This window comes from Puma concolor, chromosome B1 (genome assembly GCF_028749965.1).
Source record: "Puma concolor isolate L17-30 chromosome B1, mPumCon1.1.hap2, whole genome shotgun sequence".
Taxonomy (NCBI): domain Eukaryota; kingdom Metazoa; phylum Chordata; class Mammalia; order Carnivora; family Felidae; genus Puma; species Puma concolor.
In genome coordinates, this window is record NC_141670.1 from 49,823,067 (window position 1) to 49,840,695 (window position 17,629).

Here is a 17,629-nt window from a genome sequence, read left to right on the forward strand (position 1 = left end):
AGACATGGAATCTGCCAGTGCCTTGATCTTGGACTTCTAGTCTCTGGAACTGTGAGAAATAAATGTGTTTGTAAGCCACCCAGGCTGTATTGTTATAGCAGCCCCAGTGAACAAAGACATCAATCTCTCCTGACTGTGATCCTGGGCAGGTTACCAGGTCTCTGAGCCTTGGTTTCCTCATATATCACTTGGCTGTAATAATGGGACTCATCCTACTGGTTGATGTAAGGATCAGATGAGCTTATCCTTGTCCAATTCTTATAACAGTGCCTGACCTATCAGAGCTCAAAAAACAAACATTCATTACCTCCCACCACTTTCTTTCCTCAACCTGAGCTCTGTGCTATGTCCCTTGACTTGGAAAAACTTTCTCTGCCCTTTCTAACAGGCACACTACTGTCTGTCCTTCAGTATTTCACTCCAGTGTCTATCCCTGCAGGAGGCCTTCCTTCTTCCCCAAGGCAGACTTAGGGCTCCTTCTTCTCCCCTCTAATGACACTTTGCATCCAATTCAATTACAGCGTAAATCAAATGATACAGTAGGATTGGCTTACCTGTCTGTGTCTTCAGGGAAATTGAAGCCCCTTGAGGGCAGGAATCATGACCTTTTATTTCTGTATGCACCAGCAGCACCATGAAACCTGTCATCTTTGGATGAATGAGGTCATAGTTTCTTTTGTCTTAAACTCACGTCTTTAGGCAAGCCTTCACCTAGTACTTAAGGATTTGGTGAACAAGAATGTGTTCATTCGTGCAACAAGCAAAGGTGCCTTCCATGTGCAAGACACAGTGCTGGTATTGGGAATGTTAAGTTGAATCCAAGGCAGACAGCATTTGCACTCAGGGAGATTATGGTCCAGAGGGACTTAGGTGCACACAGCTGTAGCATAGTGTGAATGGAAGGGCTGAAAGTGACCAAGGAAGCCAGGCCAAAGGGCTGGAAAAGAGACACAGAGAAGGCAGGCTTCTAGACTCAGGGGGCCACAGTCACGCTGCTTATTATTGGACACCAGGAATCAATAGCAGATAAACTTGGGAACAAGGTAGGAATGAAACTCTGTGTCCTGGAGACTGAAAATAGAAAATGTGGGGGCGCCTGGGTGGCGCAGTCGGTTAAGCGTCCGACTTCAGCCAGGTCACGATCTCGCGGTCCGTGAGTTCGAGCCCCGCGTCAGGCTCTGGGCTGATGGCTCGGAGCCTGGAGCCTGTTTCCGATGCTGTGTCTCCCTCTCTTTCTGCCCCTCCCCCATTCATGCTCTGTTTCTCTCTGTCCCAAAAATAAATAAAAAACGTTGAAAAAAAAATTAAAAAAAAAAAAAAAAGAAAATGTGGAGGGGCGCCTGGGGGGCTCCGTGGGTTAAGTGTCTGACTTCGACTCAAGTCATGATCTCAAGGTTTGTGAGTTTGAGCCCCGCTTTGGGCTCTGTGCTGACAGCTCAGAGCCTGGAGCCTGCTTCGGATTCTGTGTCTCCCTCCCTCTCTGACCCTCCCCCCTCTCAAAAATTAATAAACATTAAAACAAATTTTTTAAAAAGAAAATAGAGAATGTGGAGGAACTAGGGTACCATGGGCAGGCCTCAGGCTGGGAACAGACAAACGGAAGGGATGCAAACATAGTCATCCTAAGATCAAACACTGATGGAATGCTCTGTATGTAACAGGCACTGTTAGAAGGACTTAACGTGGAATAACTCAGGTAGCCCTTGCAATAACCCTAAGTCAGGGGCTATTATCTCAGTGCACAGGGGAGGGAAAGCTGAGGCTAAGAATTGGTTCAGGATTTCTCCGCATGCAGCAGAGCTGGAGTCCGAACCTAGCATGCCTGGCTCCGGAGCCTGTGGTCCCGCCACCATGCAATGCCCTCCCCACAGTGGAGAAGACAAGACTGGTAAGGATGTTAAGTTTGGAAGAGGGCACCTGGAGCCAATGAGGCTCGATACAGTCTGTACCAACTGCATGATCCAAACCCTGAATGTCCTTCCTACCCGATCACCTCTAGGTAAGTAAGCTTTGCATGTGGACCGACGTTGTGCTGGTTTACAGTGGGGAGGGCAGGGAGAGAGAAGGGGACAGACTAACCACAGTGATGATGAAATGACAGAGGGCCGGGCCATGTCTCCTGCCTCCTTGCACCCCTCCCTGCACATAGCCAGTGCATAGCACCTGCAGGGGGCCCGCAGAGCATCTTTCTTGTTGAAAAATGAGGATAGAAAAATGAATGACTGCATGACCTAGGGAATGAAGGCCAGGAACCACCTGAGCAAGGTCTTTGGGTGGGAAGGAGCAGGTGATGTGATGAGGGATAGCCATGCCATGATTCATCACCTCTCTGCTCAGGGCCTCTCCTGAAGCTCCCTTTCCACTTGTGACCCAGCTTTTACCACAGACCTCCCCCCTTCACCCCCACTCCAGAGTGTGCCGGGCCGGTGGTCAGGTCAGTGCTATTCCCTCAAAGCCGTCCTCACTGCCCTTACGGTGAGGGCAATGCCACATGAAACATGGCGTGGTTTAGGGGCTGGGGGCTTGAGTGACGGAAGGGAGCAGAGGCTCCTTTTGTGCCCCCCCCCCACCCCACGTAGGAAGGAGCTGTTGGGGCATCTGGGCTTCTCTAGTTCTTCCCTCCACAAGACACCAGCTTCCACCAGGGACAATGAATGGATAGATTCACATATGGCCTGGAACCAGGGCCCAGAACATTTCTTACAGATTCCACTGATCCAGAACCAGGCCTCAGGGTCCAGAACACTTTTTTACAGATTCCCCTATTTGGGGGATACGACTAAAAGACTTTGTTTGATTTCCTTGAAAATCTAGGCTTCATAAGGGAGCCCACTAACTAAAACTCTGCTTCCTTTAGCAGAAGGTAAGCACCAGCCTTAAAATCCTCACCCGGCCAAGCATTCCTGAGAAGTGATGTGGGTGTTTCTTAGGAGACCTGGGGTTGGGGGGGCTGACAGCAGCTGCTCCTGACGCCCTCGTCCTTTGCTCTCCTTCTTCCTCACTTCCCGAGGATTTACAAGGGACTCCCCAAAGGATGGGGAGGTGAAATGTGTATCAAGGGTGTACTGTGCACAAGGTGCTTTATGTGGCCTGTGGCACCTGATCACCATGTGATCTGTGGCACCCACAGATCTTGTGAGGTAACATTATTCCCATTTTGCAGATGGGGACACTGAAGATTAGAAAGTTGAGGCCCCAGAGAAAGAGACGGCCCACTCAAAATAAGACACTTTACAGCATTTCATAAAGGAATACATGCCAAGTGTGGCCAGGGTGTGAAATGCCCCCAAAGGCTGGAGTGGTGTCCCCTGGATGTGACCACACTGGGCCCCCAGGGTCAAGGAGGGGAACAGTTGCTGGAATCTGGCGGGAGAAAACCCACGTGGAGAGGGTGGCTTATAAGGGTCTGTGACCTTTGGTGGAAGGACACAGGCAGCCCAAGGTGGACCCTGAAGACAGGACCTGGGGGAATAAATACTCCAACCTTCCTGTCGTGGATCCTCCCACCTCCTGCCGGGCTCATCCCCAGTGGCCGACGCTGCGAGCCAGAGTGCAGGGTGAGCAGCGGCCACTGAGAATAGGGGTGGCAAACACCAGATGCCCTTGCAGGAAGCCCAGACCAGCCAAACTGCAATCATCCAGGCTCTTGTCACCTTCCCAGGCTGTTCCCCACCTTGCAGAGGGATATTCCACTGGGCCACAGAGACCCAGGATCCAGCCTGGCTGCCCGGTGACCACGGATTTACGGAGCACTTGGCTCTGTGTTCTTGTTCAACAGGCACAGAACGCTGAGAACACCGCAGCCCCGTGCCGGTTAATATCTCTGCTCTCCTCTTGCCCCGGTGCCTGATTCTCCAACCTGTAGAGGGTGAGCCTCCCGTGAGGTCCCAGCCAGACCCTCCCAGGAAATCCGCCCCTGCCTTTGGGCCGCTGCCCGGCAGCCCTGAGCTGTGCCAAGATGAACCAGGGAGATCTGATTGATGAGAAGGTAGATGAGGGGGTTCCCCGAGGAGAATAATTTAATTTTATGGGTTAGGAATGCGGGGATGGGGCGGGGGGGGGGGCTTGGGCCCTAAACTCAGCAAGCGGCCTGGCTGCAGGCGTCCAGGCGCAGCCCAGAGCATGTGTAACTCATTACCTCTGCGAGCCTCCCATTTGCGGCCGCGGGATGACGCTGGAGCGTGGTGGAGTGTCTGAGGCCGCGGGGTGAGCACGACTACAGTATTTTTCTGACACTAACACCTCTCTCTGGCCCTCAGGAAGGGCCGTGGAGGAGCCAGGCCCACACCCAGCCCTCCGCCTCCTCCGCCTCCTCCGCCTCCTGGCGCCAGACGGGAGAGGCCTACAGCTACACGGGCGAGAGAAGCAAGGCAGCACCGGGGAAGGTGAGAGGGGAGAGGAGGGAGGGGAGGGGGGAGAGGGGGAAGCAGGTCCAGCTGCACCCCCCCCCCCCCCGTTTGGTGTTCAGAGGGAGGTGGAAGTGGTCATCGAGGTCACAGGAGGCTGGGCTGGAGGACACTGAAGGTCGCATTCTGCAATTAGCCCTTTCATGTAATTCTAGCAACACAGCTGGAAGCGATGCTATTCCCCCTGGTGGCACAGAGGGGAGGCTGGCCCACCCTTGGGGCCTTCCCTCCAACAGGGGGGCTCCCAATGAGGTGCTGACAGCTCAGACCCAAGGGAGGAGGCAGGGTCCTGAGACGTGGCCTGAGGAGAGGTGCAGAGAAGGGAGAGGTCCCAAAGACCGACGCAGAGCAGGGTGTGAGGGAGTGAGCCTTGAAGGATGTATGGGTGCACCACGTAGGAACTGGGCCAGATGGGCCCTTATGAAGGGGACAGGGGAGCCTAGGCAGGTAACAGCCCCCCCCCCCCCCCCGCCACCCTCCTCACTTGCTACGTGGAAAGAAGGGCAGGGATAAAGGCAGGGTGGAGGGAAAGAGAAGACAAGTTGGGGGGGGGGGGGTTTCAGTGCATCAGCCCTGAAATAACCAGTTTACGCCCTAATGTCTTTAAAGTCCCACCCACATTAAAGTCTGAGTCACACCTTAATATCTGGGCTGCATTTTTGCAACTTTGCTTCCCCAGATCCCAGTAACCCCAGGGCCAAGAGGAGCCACCGCCTCTCCTCCCCATCTTTCCTTCAAGGGGGAAACCCTGGAAGGGATTTGGAGCGCCTGCAAGGCCTACCAGACATTACTGTTTAAATCTACTCTAGGCCCCTGCGCGGCTCAGGCCTCCCTCCCTTTCCCCATCTCTGTCCACCCTCTGCCTTCCCAGCAACCTCCCTCTCCCCCACCGCCCTTCCTCTCCCTCTCCGGTTACACTCTCCAGAGATGAGGATCAAAGAGCAAAATCCTGGAGAAACAGATCAAATCTGGCTTGAATTTCCCCAAGTCAGAGCTCACTGGTTTCGTCTTAGAAATGAAAGGGAAGGGGGGAAAAGTCAAACCAGAAATCCACGAGCTCAGGTGGCTGATTTCATCTGAACACTCCAGTCTCTCTGGGTCCCTCATGCCCCCACCACCCTGTGCCTGGAGGGCTGGTCATTGAAGAGTGGGGAAGACCCAGACAACATGGAAATCAGGCTTCGAATGCATTTGTTTTGCTCTTTGAGCTTTCAAGGACCCCAGTGTCCAATCATTCATTCGTTCATTCATTCATTCCTGCAATAAATAGTGAGAACCTACGGTGTGCCAGGCTTGAGAGACTTCAGTGAACAAAACAGAGGTGCCTGCCCTTGTCCAGCCTATAGTCTTCCCGCAAGGAACAGACAGTAAATGATAAGCATAGTACATAAGAATGATATAGTGTGTTACGGGAAAAAGGAAATAGCGAAGCAGGGAAAGGGGCTGAAGGTGCAGGGGGGCAGGAAGCCTAATGGGGAAAGTGATATTTGAGCAAACGCTAGAAGGAGGTGGGAGAACAAGCTTCTCAGCAGCAGAGAAGTGCTCCCAGGGTCAAGGTGAAGGTCGGCAGCCTACTTGGCCATGGTCAGCACCTGGGTTATCACTCGCACTGAGGCGGGATGCTTTGTAGACTTTGCTCAAGGTAGCACTCAGATTTTCAAAGGGCCACGCCCTGAATGCAATGACCAGGTCTGTTTCTACACACAGAATTTTAGAACTGGACAGAACCTCTCCTGTCTGCCCCCATTTGGCAGATGAAGACACTGAGGCCCAGAAAAGGATGTGACCCAGTCAGGCGGCCTCAACCCCACATCTTTCCACTTCTGTCCACACCTCATGGGGTGCCAGGCCTCAGGTGACCCCTGAGGACTCTTGGAGCAGGGCTCAAAAGCTGTCCTCTTGTCACATCTCCTCACAGCTGGGGGGCCTGGAAAGCACAGTGGCTGAGATTACTGTTATTTTCAGCCCTTCTGGTCCAAAAGATCTTTTTAAGTCTGGGGTTCAGAAAAAGGGAGAGCAAGATGGGGGAAGAGGGTGCGATGGCCTGGTGATACTTCTCACCCCAGGCCTCTCCCTGCCCTGTAGCCCATGCCCTTTCCTTCCCTTATCGGCCCCCTAGGCCAGCTCTGCTGGTCTTCCAGGCTCCCCCACAGCGCTGTACTCCAGTTCTTTCTTGCCAAGCCAGTCCTCTTTCCCAAGGGGCTGGTAGGGAGAGGACAGGATCAACAACACGAAAGCCAGCCTGACCTTTGCTGATGGGGAAGTGCTGAGCACTGGCCAGTGATCTGGCTCTCCCAGGTGGCAGTAACCTAACGGAAACGCTGGCCTGGCTTGGTGTGACCCAGCTGGTGATGCCTTTTCCCACCCTACTCTGACAAAATTGTGTTCAGTCTTTAAAGCCTTTCCAGAAAGGCTTCTCCTGACTTCAGTACATTCGTGCCTGCTTGTCCACAGACCTCGATGGATTCCTGAAACCATGGGTAGTAACGAACCCTACATGTCCTACCTTTTTTTCCTATACATACATACCAGGCTAAAATTTAATTTATACATTAGGCACAGTAAGAGATTAACAAGAATAACTAATAATAGATATACAGAAAAACCTTGCTTTGGGAGCATAATTTGTTCCAGAAACATGCTTGTAATCCAAAGCACTTGTATATCAAAGCGAATTTCAAGAACCATTGGCTCAGTGTGATCATATGACATTCGGCATCACGTACTACTTGTATCACAAGACATAGTTTGTTTATCGAGTTAAAATGTAATAGACACACATGCTCATCTTGCATAATATGTGCAGAATAAGTTACTCACCATCCAAGGTTTTACTGTATTTAGATAAATAACAATGCATTCTAATATGAGTTATGTGAATGTGGTCTCTTTCTCTCTCAAAACATCTTACTGTCCTGTCCTCACCCTCCTTCTTGTGATGTGAGGTGATACAATGGCTCTGTGATGAGATGAAGCAAGAAGAATGACCCAGGCAGTGCGATGTGGTGTTAGGCTACGACTGACTTTCTGATAATAGGTCAGAAGGAGGATCATCTGTTTCCAGACCACAGTCTCCTGCAGGTAACAAACCATGGAACGCAAAACCACGGATAAGAGGGGACTACCGAACTCACATGTATTCTTGCCTGCTTTATGTTACGTGTAATTGTCCCAAGCCGATCCCTTCCACTGAGATCACAGTGCTCTGAGGGCAAGGATGGTTTAATTTCTCTTTGGAGCATCCTTGGCACCCAACCCATAGCCTGACACATCACAGGTCTTCGAAATATGTTCGTTGACTGGAATTTAAAGGAAGAGCTACAATGGTGAGCAAGTTAGTACGGCAGGGTGAGGGAGGTTAGTGGTCAGGAGTCCACATCTTGGCTCTTCTCCCTGGGGAGACTGTCCCCAATCCCTGCCTCTCTGAGTTGCCCAATTTCCCTCCTGGCATTCAGCACCTTGTGGGAGGAAAGACTCGGTTAGAGTATGAGGGGGAGGCATTTCCCTTTTTGAGTAATTTTGAGACAAAGGCAGCTAAGCAGAGTAGAGAGAAAACACAGCGCTTGAGAAAAGCCTTGAATAAAGGGCTGCATGGTAGTGAATTTCTGTCAGCTTGACTGGTCATGGGTGCCAGGTGGAACATCATTTCTGGGTGTTTCTAGATGAGATCAGCATTTGAATTGGTGGACTCAGTAAAGCAGATTGCCCTCCCCAGTAGGAGGGGGCCTCATCTAGTCAGCTGAGGGCCTGAATAGAGCAAAAGGCAGGGGAATTTGCTTTTTGCTTCCTGCCTGCCTGCACAGTTAGGACATAGCATCTCATCTTCTCCAGCCCTCAAACACCATTGGTTCCTCTGGTTCTTGGGCCTTCTGACTCAGACTGAATTATACCACCCACTTTCCTGGGTCTCTAGCCTGAAGACGTAGATGGTGGGACTCCTCAGCCTCCAGAATCATGTAAGCCAATTCCTCACAATAAATCTCTTTACGTATGTATATATCCCACTGGTTCCTTTTCTCTGCAGAACTCAATTTCTGCCTGTCTCTGCTTAATTGGCCATCAGTCATTATGAGACTCTTCGGTAAACTTCATTCTACTCATCTTTGATGTGGGGACAATGCTCTCCTCGCCTATGCTCACTGCAAACCAGAGTATATTCACTCACGTAGCAAGCATTTATTAAGCACCCACTAAGTGTCAAGCTCTGGCCTGGACACACAGGATTCAGTCTGTTGACAAGGTGCTCTGGGCTCCTTTGGAGGAAGCATCAGTTGAATTCCCAGTTTTAGCAAATAACCAGTTCCCAAAGGTGCGGAGCCCTCTGGGTCACTGGGATAGAGAACTCCTTCCTGTGGCATGGGCTGGGGTCTCAGACCCAGGGGAAGGATAAGCACCTTGAAGAGGTATGTTCTCTCCTCGCAAATGCTTCGGGAAATGGATTGGAGTCTCCTCACCTGAGAGGGTCTGGGCTCATTGGTTCAGACGCCTTTGCCTGACCCCAGCCTCATTCACTCAGAGGAGAGGAAGGCAGAGAGGCAGAAAGGCCTGTCCTGGGAGTCAGGAGACTCGGTTTTAGAACAACTCTATGCCTGATGAGCTGTAGGATCCTTAATACTTTCTCAGCCTCCACTAGCTCATCTGTGAGATGGATATGCATGTTGCAGGTCACTCAGATTTGTTGAGATGCATGAATAAGACATTTCAAAATGTGAAGTTCACATAGGAAGTATTCGACAGGAGGTCACCACTGCCCTGGGGAAATACCAAGGTTGGGTGGGGAGGCAGGGCAGGGCTTGCACCGCAAGACCGAGCCAGGGGCACTCACCGTCCTCACACAGGTTCAACTTGGACAGGCTCCTGCCGTCAAAGGGTTCCTCAAAGATGGAGCCCGTGTCACGGTCGCTCACAGTGTGCAGGTACATGGCTTTGTTCTCCATCCTGACCTGCAGCAGCAGCAGGAAAGACAGCAAGGGGAGAGGAGAGGGAGAAAGGAGGCAGGGGAGAGACAGAATAAACTATAGGTGGATCCAGAAACAAACGCACAGAACGAGGCGCCCATGCCCATGGCCCGAGCCTGAACACTGAGAGCCTCTCCTTGATGGATGCCATCTACCAGGTTCTCAGGATCCTGAGCCCCCTCCCAACTTCCTCAGCACTTGGGAAGGCCAAGGCCCTTTGGACCTTTCTGATCACGGGATCTGTCCCTTCCTTTCAGTAGCTCCTGGTTGGGGCCAGAGCCTGAGCCAGAGGGACACTGAGTGCTGTGCTTTGTGGGGCCTGGAGGCGCCGACCCTCCTGAGGCAAATGGAGTGGTTTCCGAGACTCTGGATCTTTAGGCTCCTGCTCTGTGTTGGAAATGTGCTAACTGGGCAGGCATGTTCCAAAGGGGCTGAGTGCAGTGAGGCCATGGCAAGGATTCACCTCCCACCCGAGCCTGAGGCGTAGGTGGCCTCAGCGGAGTCCCCCAAACACTAAGACCTGGGCAGCCTTAGACCAGGGAGGGCCTGGTGTCTGCATGGCCTGCTGGGGCTTTGGGTCTCCTCCATGGTGTTTCAGGAATGTACCCATGTACTTGGGAAAATGATATACTATTTGAAGGAAACCAGCGCCATTTACATAAGTGTGTACAAGACAATCCCATTTTGTAATATATACACATATCCCCGAGTACGTGACCGGAAAGATTATATTTGGAGATGTCCCGGTTTGCTCCGGGTAAGACATATAATCAGAAGACTCTGGTGGGGATCGTGGGGATTTTGTGCTTATTTTTGTTTGCTGGATATTCTGGGTTTTCTACAATGTGTTTGCATTCTTTGTGTAATAGGAAGAATCTACTTTTTGAGCCAGACCACTTCTTGGTATTCTTTCTCTGATATAGATGCTCAGTGATTTTACAAATTACTTTCTACTTTCAGCTCCCTTCCAGCCATCAGTGTAGCTTGACCTTTGGCCCTGATGCTTTTTGACTATCTAGATATTGAACCCCCCCAAAATCCATTTTTAAAGAGCAAATTCTTTGGAAGATAAAAGACCCGGGGAGGATGGAGGGGTCCCAGGCCCGGCATGGAGCAAACTCAACCCTGAGGCCGAGATAGCCAGGGGTTTACCACCTGGGAGGAGATGATGGGGGCCTGGCAGGTGGGCGGGGGAGAGTGGGGGGGGCGGGTGGTGCTGGGAACAGTGACCGCTGACTGAAGGGAGCAGCCAATCAGTTCCTCTCCCAAGGCACAGTGGGAAAGGAGGCGTTAGCATGTCTCAGTAAATAGGGATAATGAATGAGGAGCCTAGCTGAACCACTCTGGCAGGCAGAGCAAAACATAACCCCCTTACTTTCATGGCTTGACCTATGTCTCCAGAGACCTCTGACTTCAGGGCTGAGAAGAGGTCAGAACTGACCAGGTTCCATACAACTGTGCTTCTGATGGCCTGGAAGGATGGACAGGGGCTTCCATTCTTATTTCTTCTATTAATGAGATACCACATGCCCTGCACACAGGCATGCCCTGCACACACATGCATGCAAGCACGCATAGTCAGGGTGTTCACGGTCTCCGTGGGCCCTTCTTCCAGCCTGCGGGAGAGGGGAGCCCACAGCTCTGCCAGGATCTCTTCTCCCTGCCCCAGGGAGCCCCTAAACCGCTCCCACCCAGCTTCTCTGTGCTGCAGTCATGTCCGGTTTGCTAGCTCCCAACACCCATGCTCCATCCAAGTCCTCCACCCACCATGGACCTCTAGGTGGGGCCCCCGAGCAACGCCACCACTGCTAAGCTGCAGGGGACCCTCCCTTGTTTCATAAGTGCTAAGTGCGGCACCCCTCCTACTGGCCTCGATCCTGGGGAGCTGCAAAGCAGGAGGCCAGTGTCTCTTCTGCAAGCGATAATCCTCTCTCTGCCAAAGGCAACAGGCGCTGCTGCCCAGAGATCACACAGAGCTTGATGGGGCACTGCCATGCTGGCAGTGGGGGTGTGGAGATGAGCTTGGGCCAGGTTAGCCCTGTCTTCATTTCCACCTTCCCCTCTGCCGATCAGCTCCTGGACCAGAGCTGGAATGCATGGCTTGTTATCTGGAATGTGTCTATAGGGCGGCCCCTCCTCTCTCCCCTCCACAGCCCTGGGCTGATGGAGCAGAAGCCCTGGGGAGCCTGTTGAGAAGAGGGGCTGGGGCAGAGCAGAGGCCAGATGTGAGTGAGATGAGATTGGAAACGCTCAGCCAGCTTTGCTAATGTTTGTTACTTGGGAATGAAACCTAAGAATGTTCTGTCTGCCCCAGGTTTTATTTTGAGCTATTTTTCTTTCTTGGGAAAAGGGGGCAGGAATTTGCACCCTTTGGTCATTTGGTCTCAGAGCTTTGGGGGCCAAGTTTGTGCTCTCGAGCAAGGTGCAACTCACTGCCAACTGTGGTGACCATAGAGATGACAGACATCCCTTGCGTGCACACACACCCACGAGTTACAGACCATTTGCCATCTGGGGTCTCTCTGCCCCACCAGGACCACAGGGGGGAAGGTAGTATCAGTCGGTTGTTCCCATTTTAAAGATAAGCCAATCGGGGCAATCTTGCCAAAGAGGCAAGAACCAATGATGTCAGAGGAGGGTGAGGCACCAGGCAAAGGCTTCCCACCCAGGGCACTGACCCAGCGACAAGGCTGCTTCGTCCAGGAAGCACGTATCCGTCCCTTTTGGCAGCCACCTTTAGGGTCCCAGACCAGGGAGCGAAGAGGGTCAGTGGAGGCCCTGGGACCAAGGAGAGGCTATAAGAGCTAGCAGGGAGGGGACCGGGACCATGGAAATATGGGCAGGGTGTGGACACCAAAGTGGCATGTGGATAAAGCCCAAGGAGCCTGTTTCAAGTCCAAGAGTGGGGCCTTCCTCTCCCAGGGACAGAAAATCTCACCAGCCTCTTAGGGATGTTAGAGCTACATGTTAGGATGCTACATGTTAGAGCTGAAGCACTCAGACACCCCTAGCTCCAACCCAGGCAGCTCCATACAGGCCTGTGGGGGGTGGGGAGCTCAGAGGACACAGGGTTCTATCCTGGAGCCACTTCCTACTCCTCAGGAACCTGGCCCAATCAGCTGAGCTTGTTCAGCCTCAGGCCATCACCTCTGTGAAGGGGAGAAACACATCCACCAGCCACTCAGTTATTTCAGGCCGGGGCGGGAGTGGGGGGGGATGGTGCACACGGAGGGCTTTCCGAGCAAGGGCGCACAGGGAGTCGGCGGTGGAGTCTGGTGAGAAACCACCCCCACCCCCGGCATCTTCTGATCCCTCCAAGCAGTTAGGTAGGGGTGGGGGGCATCTTCAGGTTCCTGAGGCTTCCCTCCTGCCTGGCCAGGCTCGGGAATAATGCTCTTTTGGATCCCCTTTGCAGTAAGCAATCGTGAATATGAAATCCGGACCCTTACTCTCAAGTCACTCTCTGGGCAGCAGAAGGACTCAATTCTTGCTGCTGCTGCAAGTGGCATAAGCCTCACTTGTGGCTGCAAATACAGTGTCCCTGGGTCCCGGCATCTAACTCTGCAGGGTTCACATATCCTCCTTGAATCATACAGCTTTAAACTCAGCAAAACCAAGTAAAAAAAACCCATGAATATGACCCTCTCCTCTAACTGTACTTAGTTAACCTAAATCATAACCCGAAGCTGTTAAAGGTGCAGGGGCACCTGGCCGGCTCATTGGGTTAAACATTGGACTTTGGCTCAGGTCGTGATCTTGTGGTGTGTGAGTTGGTGTGTGAGTTCAAGCCCCGCAGGCAGGCTGACAGCTTGGAGCCTGCTTCAGATTCTGTGCCTCCCTCTCTCTCTCTGCCCCTCCCCTGCTTGTGCTCTGTCTCTCTCTCTCTCTCTCTCTCAAAAATAAATAAACTTAAAAAAAATTTTTTTTTAAATATTTTTTTAACGTTTATTTATTTTTGAGACAGAGAGAGACAGAGCATGAACAGGGGAGGGTCAGAGAAAGAGGGAGACACAGAATCTGAAACAGGCTCCAGGCTCTGTGCTGACAGCACAGAGCCCGACGCGGGGCTCGAACTCACGGACCGCGAGATCATGACCTGAGCCGAAGTCGGCCGCCCAACCGACTGAGCCACCCAGGCGCCCCTAAAAAAAATTTTTAATACAGTTTTTAAAAAGCTGGAAAGGTGCAGATGTTTTATAGACAAGCTCTCCCTTCGTTCATCCCACCACTAGACGCATGTGCCCACGCACATGCACTTCACACGTGTAGACGGACAGTCACCTGTGCCATCTGCTCCCAGAATAGGCTCTTGAGCTGCGGCATGAGCCAGGTAGAGTGGCCATGAAGGCAAAAGCTTCCCCAAACGCGGGCTCACGCCAGCGGACCCCCGCGGGCCTACAGCGTGGAGGCCCTTCCCAGCTGGTGCTGCAACTCCGTGCTCCTCATCCGAGATGCCCAAAGGCAGAGCCCTGCTCCCTCTGCCGCATCCGTGTCCCCCAGCCGCCGTTGGGACGCTGTGCTCAGGTGCCAGGACAAAGTTAGTGCCAAGACTCACCTGAGTGCCCCCAGTGAGGCCACAGAAGAGCCCGTCTCCTCAGTTTCCGGCATTCGCCATGGTGGCCGATGGGCTGGCTGCTGTCACCGCACGGAGACCCAGGCAGTCCCGCAGAGCTTGTCCCCACAGCCAGCCAAAGCCAGACGGAGTCATAGAAGGAGGCTGCCCCGGTGCTCAGTGACGTGTCTCAGGGGTCCCTTCTCTGGGAGGCTCAGGTTCAGGAGGCAGCACTCAACCTTGTGCCTGATTCAGGGCCTGTGGCTGGGGAGTCCCTGTCTTGGTGTCTCGCCTAAGTCAGCCACAGGCAGCGCTCGGGAGATGTTCTGTGAAGGCACCAGCAGCTCTGCTAGATACTGAAGGAGATGTGAACTGCAGCTGCTCTGGCGGCCAGTCTTTATAAAGTTCTTGGAGCAATTGCCGAAGCTCCCCTGGGGTCTGGAACTCGTCCCCCCTCTGGTGGCCAATCTCAGCATTACAGCCTCCCGGTTCTCCCCATTAGAGCAGAGCAGTGACATCAGCCTTGTCTTGGGACACCGCACACCTAACCTAAAACCCTGCTCAAAATAATTTTTGGAAAGCTTCTACAGGAATGGAAGCTAGACCTGGCTCATGAGCCACACCAGAAACCAGTCTGAGGAACTTATTTATAGGACAGAATTGGCATTGCTCAATTCATTCACCAAACTTGGCTTAGAATTAATTTACGTGTTTTTCTGAAGTCACATCCACTCCCAGAGAACACAGATTAGCCACACTGGAGATATTCAGAAGAGCGTTCTGTGACCGCTGAAGGAACTTTCCAAAGACAGTCTCAATGCAGCCCTGTAACAAAGCCAGCATTTATGGAGCATTGACATTGCATAAGGTCCAGGGGACGCAAGAATGAGTAAGACGGGCTCCCTGTCCTCAAGGGGGTTGCAATCCAGGATGAGAGGTGCACTCAGGCACAAATAACTGTCAACCAAAGTGTGACCTAAAACATTTTTAAAAAGGCGATCTTGCCAAAATGTTAAGAGAGTAATTATATTCAGATTGGGGTGGTGATGGGGAAAAGCATCAGGGACATTCCAAAAATAGTTTGAGCCATGGCTGACCTCTCCGTTTACAAGTACACACCCCCCCCCAACCCTGCCCTGAGGATAGAGCTCTGAAGGTAATGTTCATGAATACATCCCCATGTATTGGTTAAAAATTCAGTCTCGGGACGCCTGGTTGGCTCAGTCGGTTAAATGTCCAACTTCAGCTCAGGTCATGATCTCCAGTTCGTGAGTTTGAGCCCCACGTCGGGCTCTGTGCTGACAACTCAGAGCCTGGAGCCTGCTTCAGATTCTGTGTCTCCCTCTCTCTCTGCCCCTCCCCCACTTAGTCTCTGTCTCTCAAAAATAAATATTAAAAAAAAATTCAGTCTCAATACTGGAGGGTCAGACCTCATACATGAGAACAAAGTGCCAGGGCTCAGCATTCCCCATAGTGCAGTTGCCAACCCATGACTGAATCTGAAAGGCCTTAGTCATTTTCAGTGACTGAACCTCCTGACCATCTCTGGGAAGCAGCTCCAATATGAGGCTCCATTTTACAGAGGGAAAAAACAGTAGTAGTAATAAAAAATAATATAATAAGAGCAAAGGGGAGGTGAGGTGGAGGAGGGGAGTGAGGAAAGAGGGAGGGGGGAGGCAGGGGGAGAGGCAGGAAGCAGAGGAAAAACACTTTATATACCACGTGCTAGGCACTTCTGAGTGCTTTTCATATATTAACTCATTTAACATTAAATGAGATAGGTCCTGTTATTATTCCCACTTCTAGAGACAGAGGAACTCAGTGACTTGTCCAAGGTCAAGCAGCCTGTAAGTGGCAGAGCTACATTCCACCCTAGGCAATATGACTCTACAATTTGTGCCCTGCTATGCCCTATACTACCTCTCTTGAAAAAGTGGTCTTTAATGACCCATCGATTCACCAACATGTCCAGGAATACAATCGTAAAAAGAGCCAGAAATGTGCTCAACATGTTCTGTCCAGGGATCTTTGCTGCAGAGATGTGTTTATTAGCAAGAAATATCAGCACGTTAGTAAGACCCTGGCGATGTCTTCCTTTACCTAAAACAAAGAGCAGTTGTTAATACTCCCACACTGGTGTGCCCTTGCCTATAGGGGAAGGAAGGGACGGGGACCCAAATGCAGTCCAGGCTGTTGGCTGAGCCTCTCCTTGGTATTGGTAATTGATGATACACAATTTGTGGGGTCTAGTTTCTTCACATGAGACTCACACGTAGGCCCAGAACCGTTCAACTATGACATTTCAGGAGGAACAAAGCTCATCCTTTTAAAACCTGTGGCTTCAGGCAAGGGGCCATTCCTCTCTTTTGTTTCTGGTTTACTCCACTTTTTATAATGGTGAGATTTGTCCTTACTGTTGCATGTAGCACAAGTTACTTCTTTGGTTTTTGTTTTGTGCTGAGTAATATTCCATCACATGCATTTACTACAATTTGTTTCTTCACCTGTTGATGGGCACTTGGGTTGTTTCCAATATTTGCCTAATATGAATAGAGCTGCCAAAACAGGCAAGGGGACATTTGATAGGGATGTGTAGGGATGACCCAGAGGCTGAATATTCTAGTGGGTGAAGTCTTGCAGGCAGCTGGTAGCTCAAATGACACCTCCTTGTCACCTAATATCAGAAGGGTCCAAAAAAAAATGGTTTGTTCCCATTCAATTACAGAAGACATTTACAATAGGCATTTTCCCCCAGACAGTATTATGAAAATATGATTGTGTCGAAGGAGAGTTGAACAGACTTCAATGTGGCTGCATCTATGGGTATGGAAGTCAATCGGACATCTGAACACAGTCCATGTGCTCACATGCCTCCTACTTTCTTTAAATGATTCCATTTGATTGTCCCAGTGATTCCCTGGGGCAGAGGTGTGGATGGAGTTATCATCCTCAGTCTCTATATGGAGAAACCAAGCAATTCTGAAATTGAGGGTCATACCTCCAGAGCATCTACATGTGCAGGGATTCCATCCATACATTCAGTTATTCATTCGACAAACATCTGTTGTGTACCTTTATTCAATGTATTCCAACTATTCTTTCTTTTTTTATTTTATTTTTTATTTTTTTTAATTTACATCCAAATTAGTTAGCATCTGGTGCAATGATGATTTTAGGAGTAGATTCCTTAGTGCCCCTTACCCATTTAGCCCATCCCTCCTCCCACAACCCCTTCAGCAACCCTCAGTTTGTTCTCCATATTTATGAGTCTCTTCTGTTTTGTCACCCTCCCTGTTTTTAAATTATTTTTGTTTCCCTTCCCTTATGTTCATCTGTTTTGTCTCTTAAAGTCCTCATATGAGTGAAGTCATAGAATTTTTGTCTTTCTCTGACTGACTAATGTCACTTAGCATAATACCTTCCAGTTCCATCTACATAGCTGCAAATGGTAAGATTTCATTCTTTTTGATTGCTGAGTAATACTCCATTGTGTGTGTGTGTGTGTGTGTGTGTGTGTGTGTGTGTGTATACCACATATTCTTTATCCATTCATCCATCAATGGACATTTGGGCTCTTTCCATATTTGTCTATTGTTGATAGTGCTGCTATAAACATTGGGGTGCATGTGTCCCTTCGAAACAGCACACCTGTCTCCCGTGTATAAATGCCTGGTAGTGCATTTGCTAGGTCGTAGGGCAGTTCTATTTTTAGT

At 50.9% G+C, this 17,629-nt stretch overlaps 1 protein-coding gene across 2 annotated transcripts in view; it reads right to left on the minus strand.

The window, feature by feature from the left end:
- Positions 1-14,369, minus strand: part of SCARA5 (scavenger receptor class A member 5) — a 127,146-nt gene extending 112,777 nt beyond the window's left edge. The window contains exons 1-2 of one of the 2 annotated variants that reach the window (XM_086703760.1): positions 13,920-14,369; positions 9,232-9,349 (exon numbers count right to left, since the gene is read on the minus strand). In XM_086703760.1, the coding sequence (XP_086559886.1) occupies positions 9,232-9,343 (112 nt within the window). In that variant the 5' untranslated portion in view covers positions 9,344-9,349; positions 13,920-14,369. The remainder of the gene's footprint in view (positions 1-9,231; positions 9,350-13,919) is intronic. The other variant, XM_025921986.2, reaches the window with a different exon arrangement.
- Between the last annotated feature and the right edge of the window lie 3,260 nt (positions 14,370-17,629).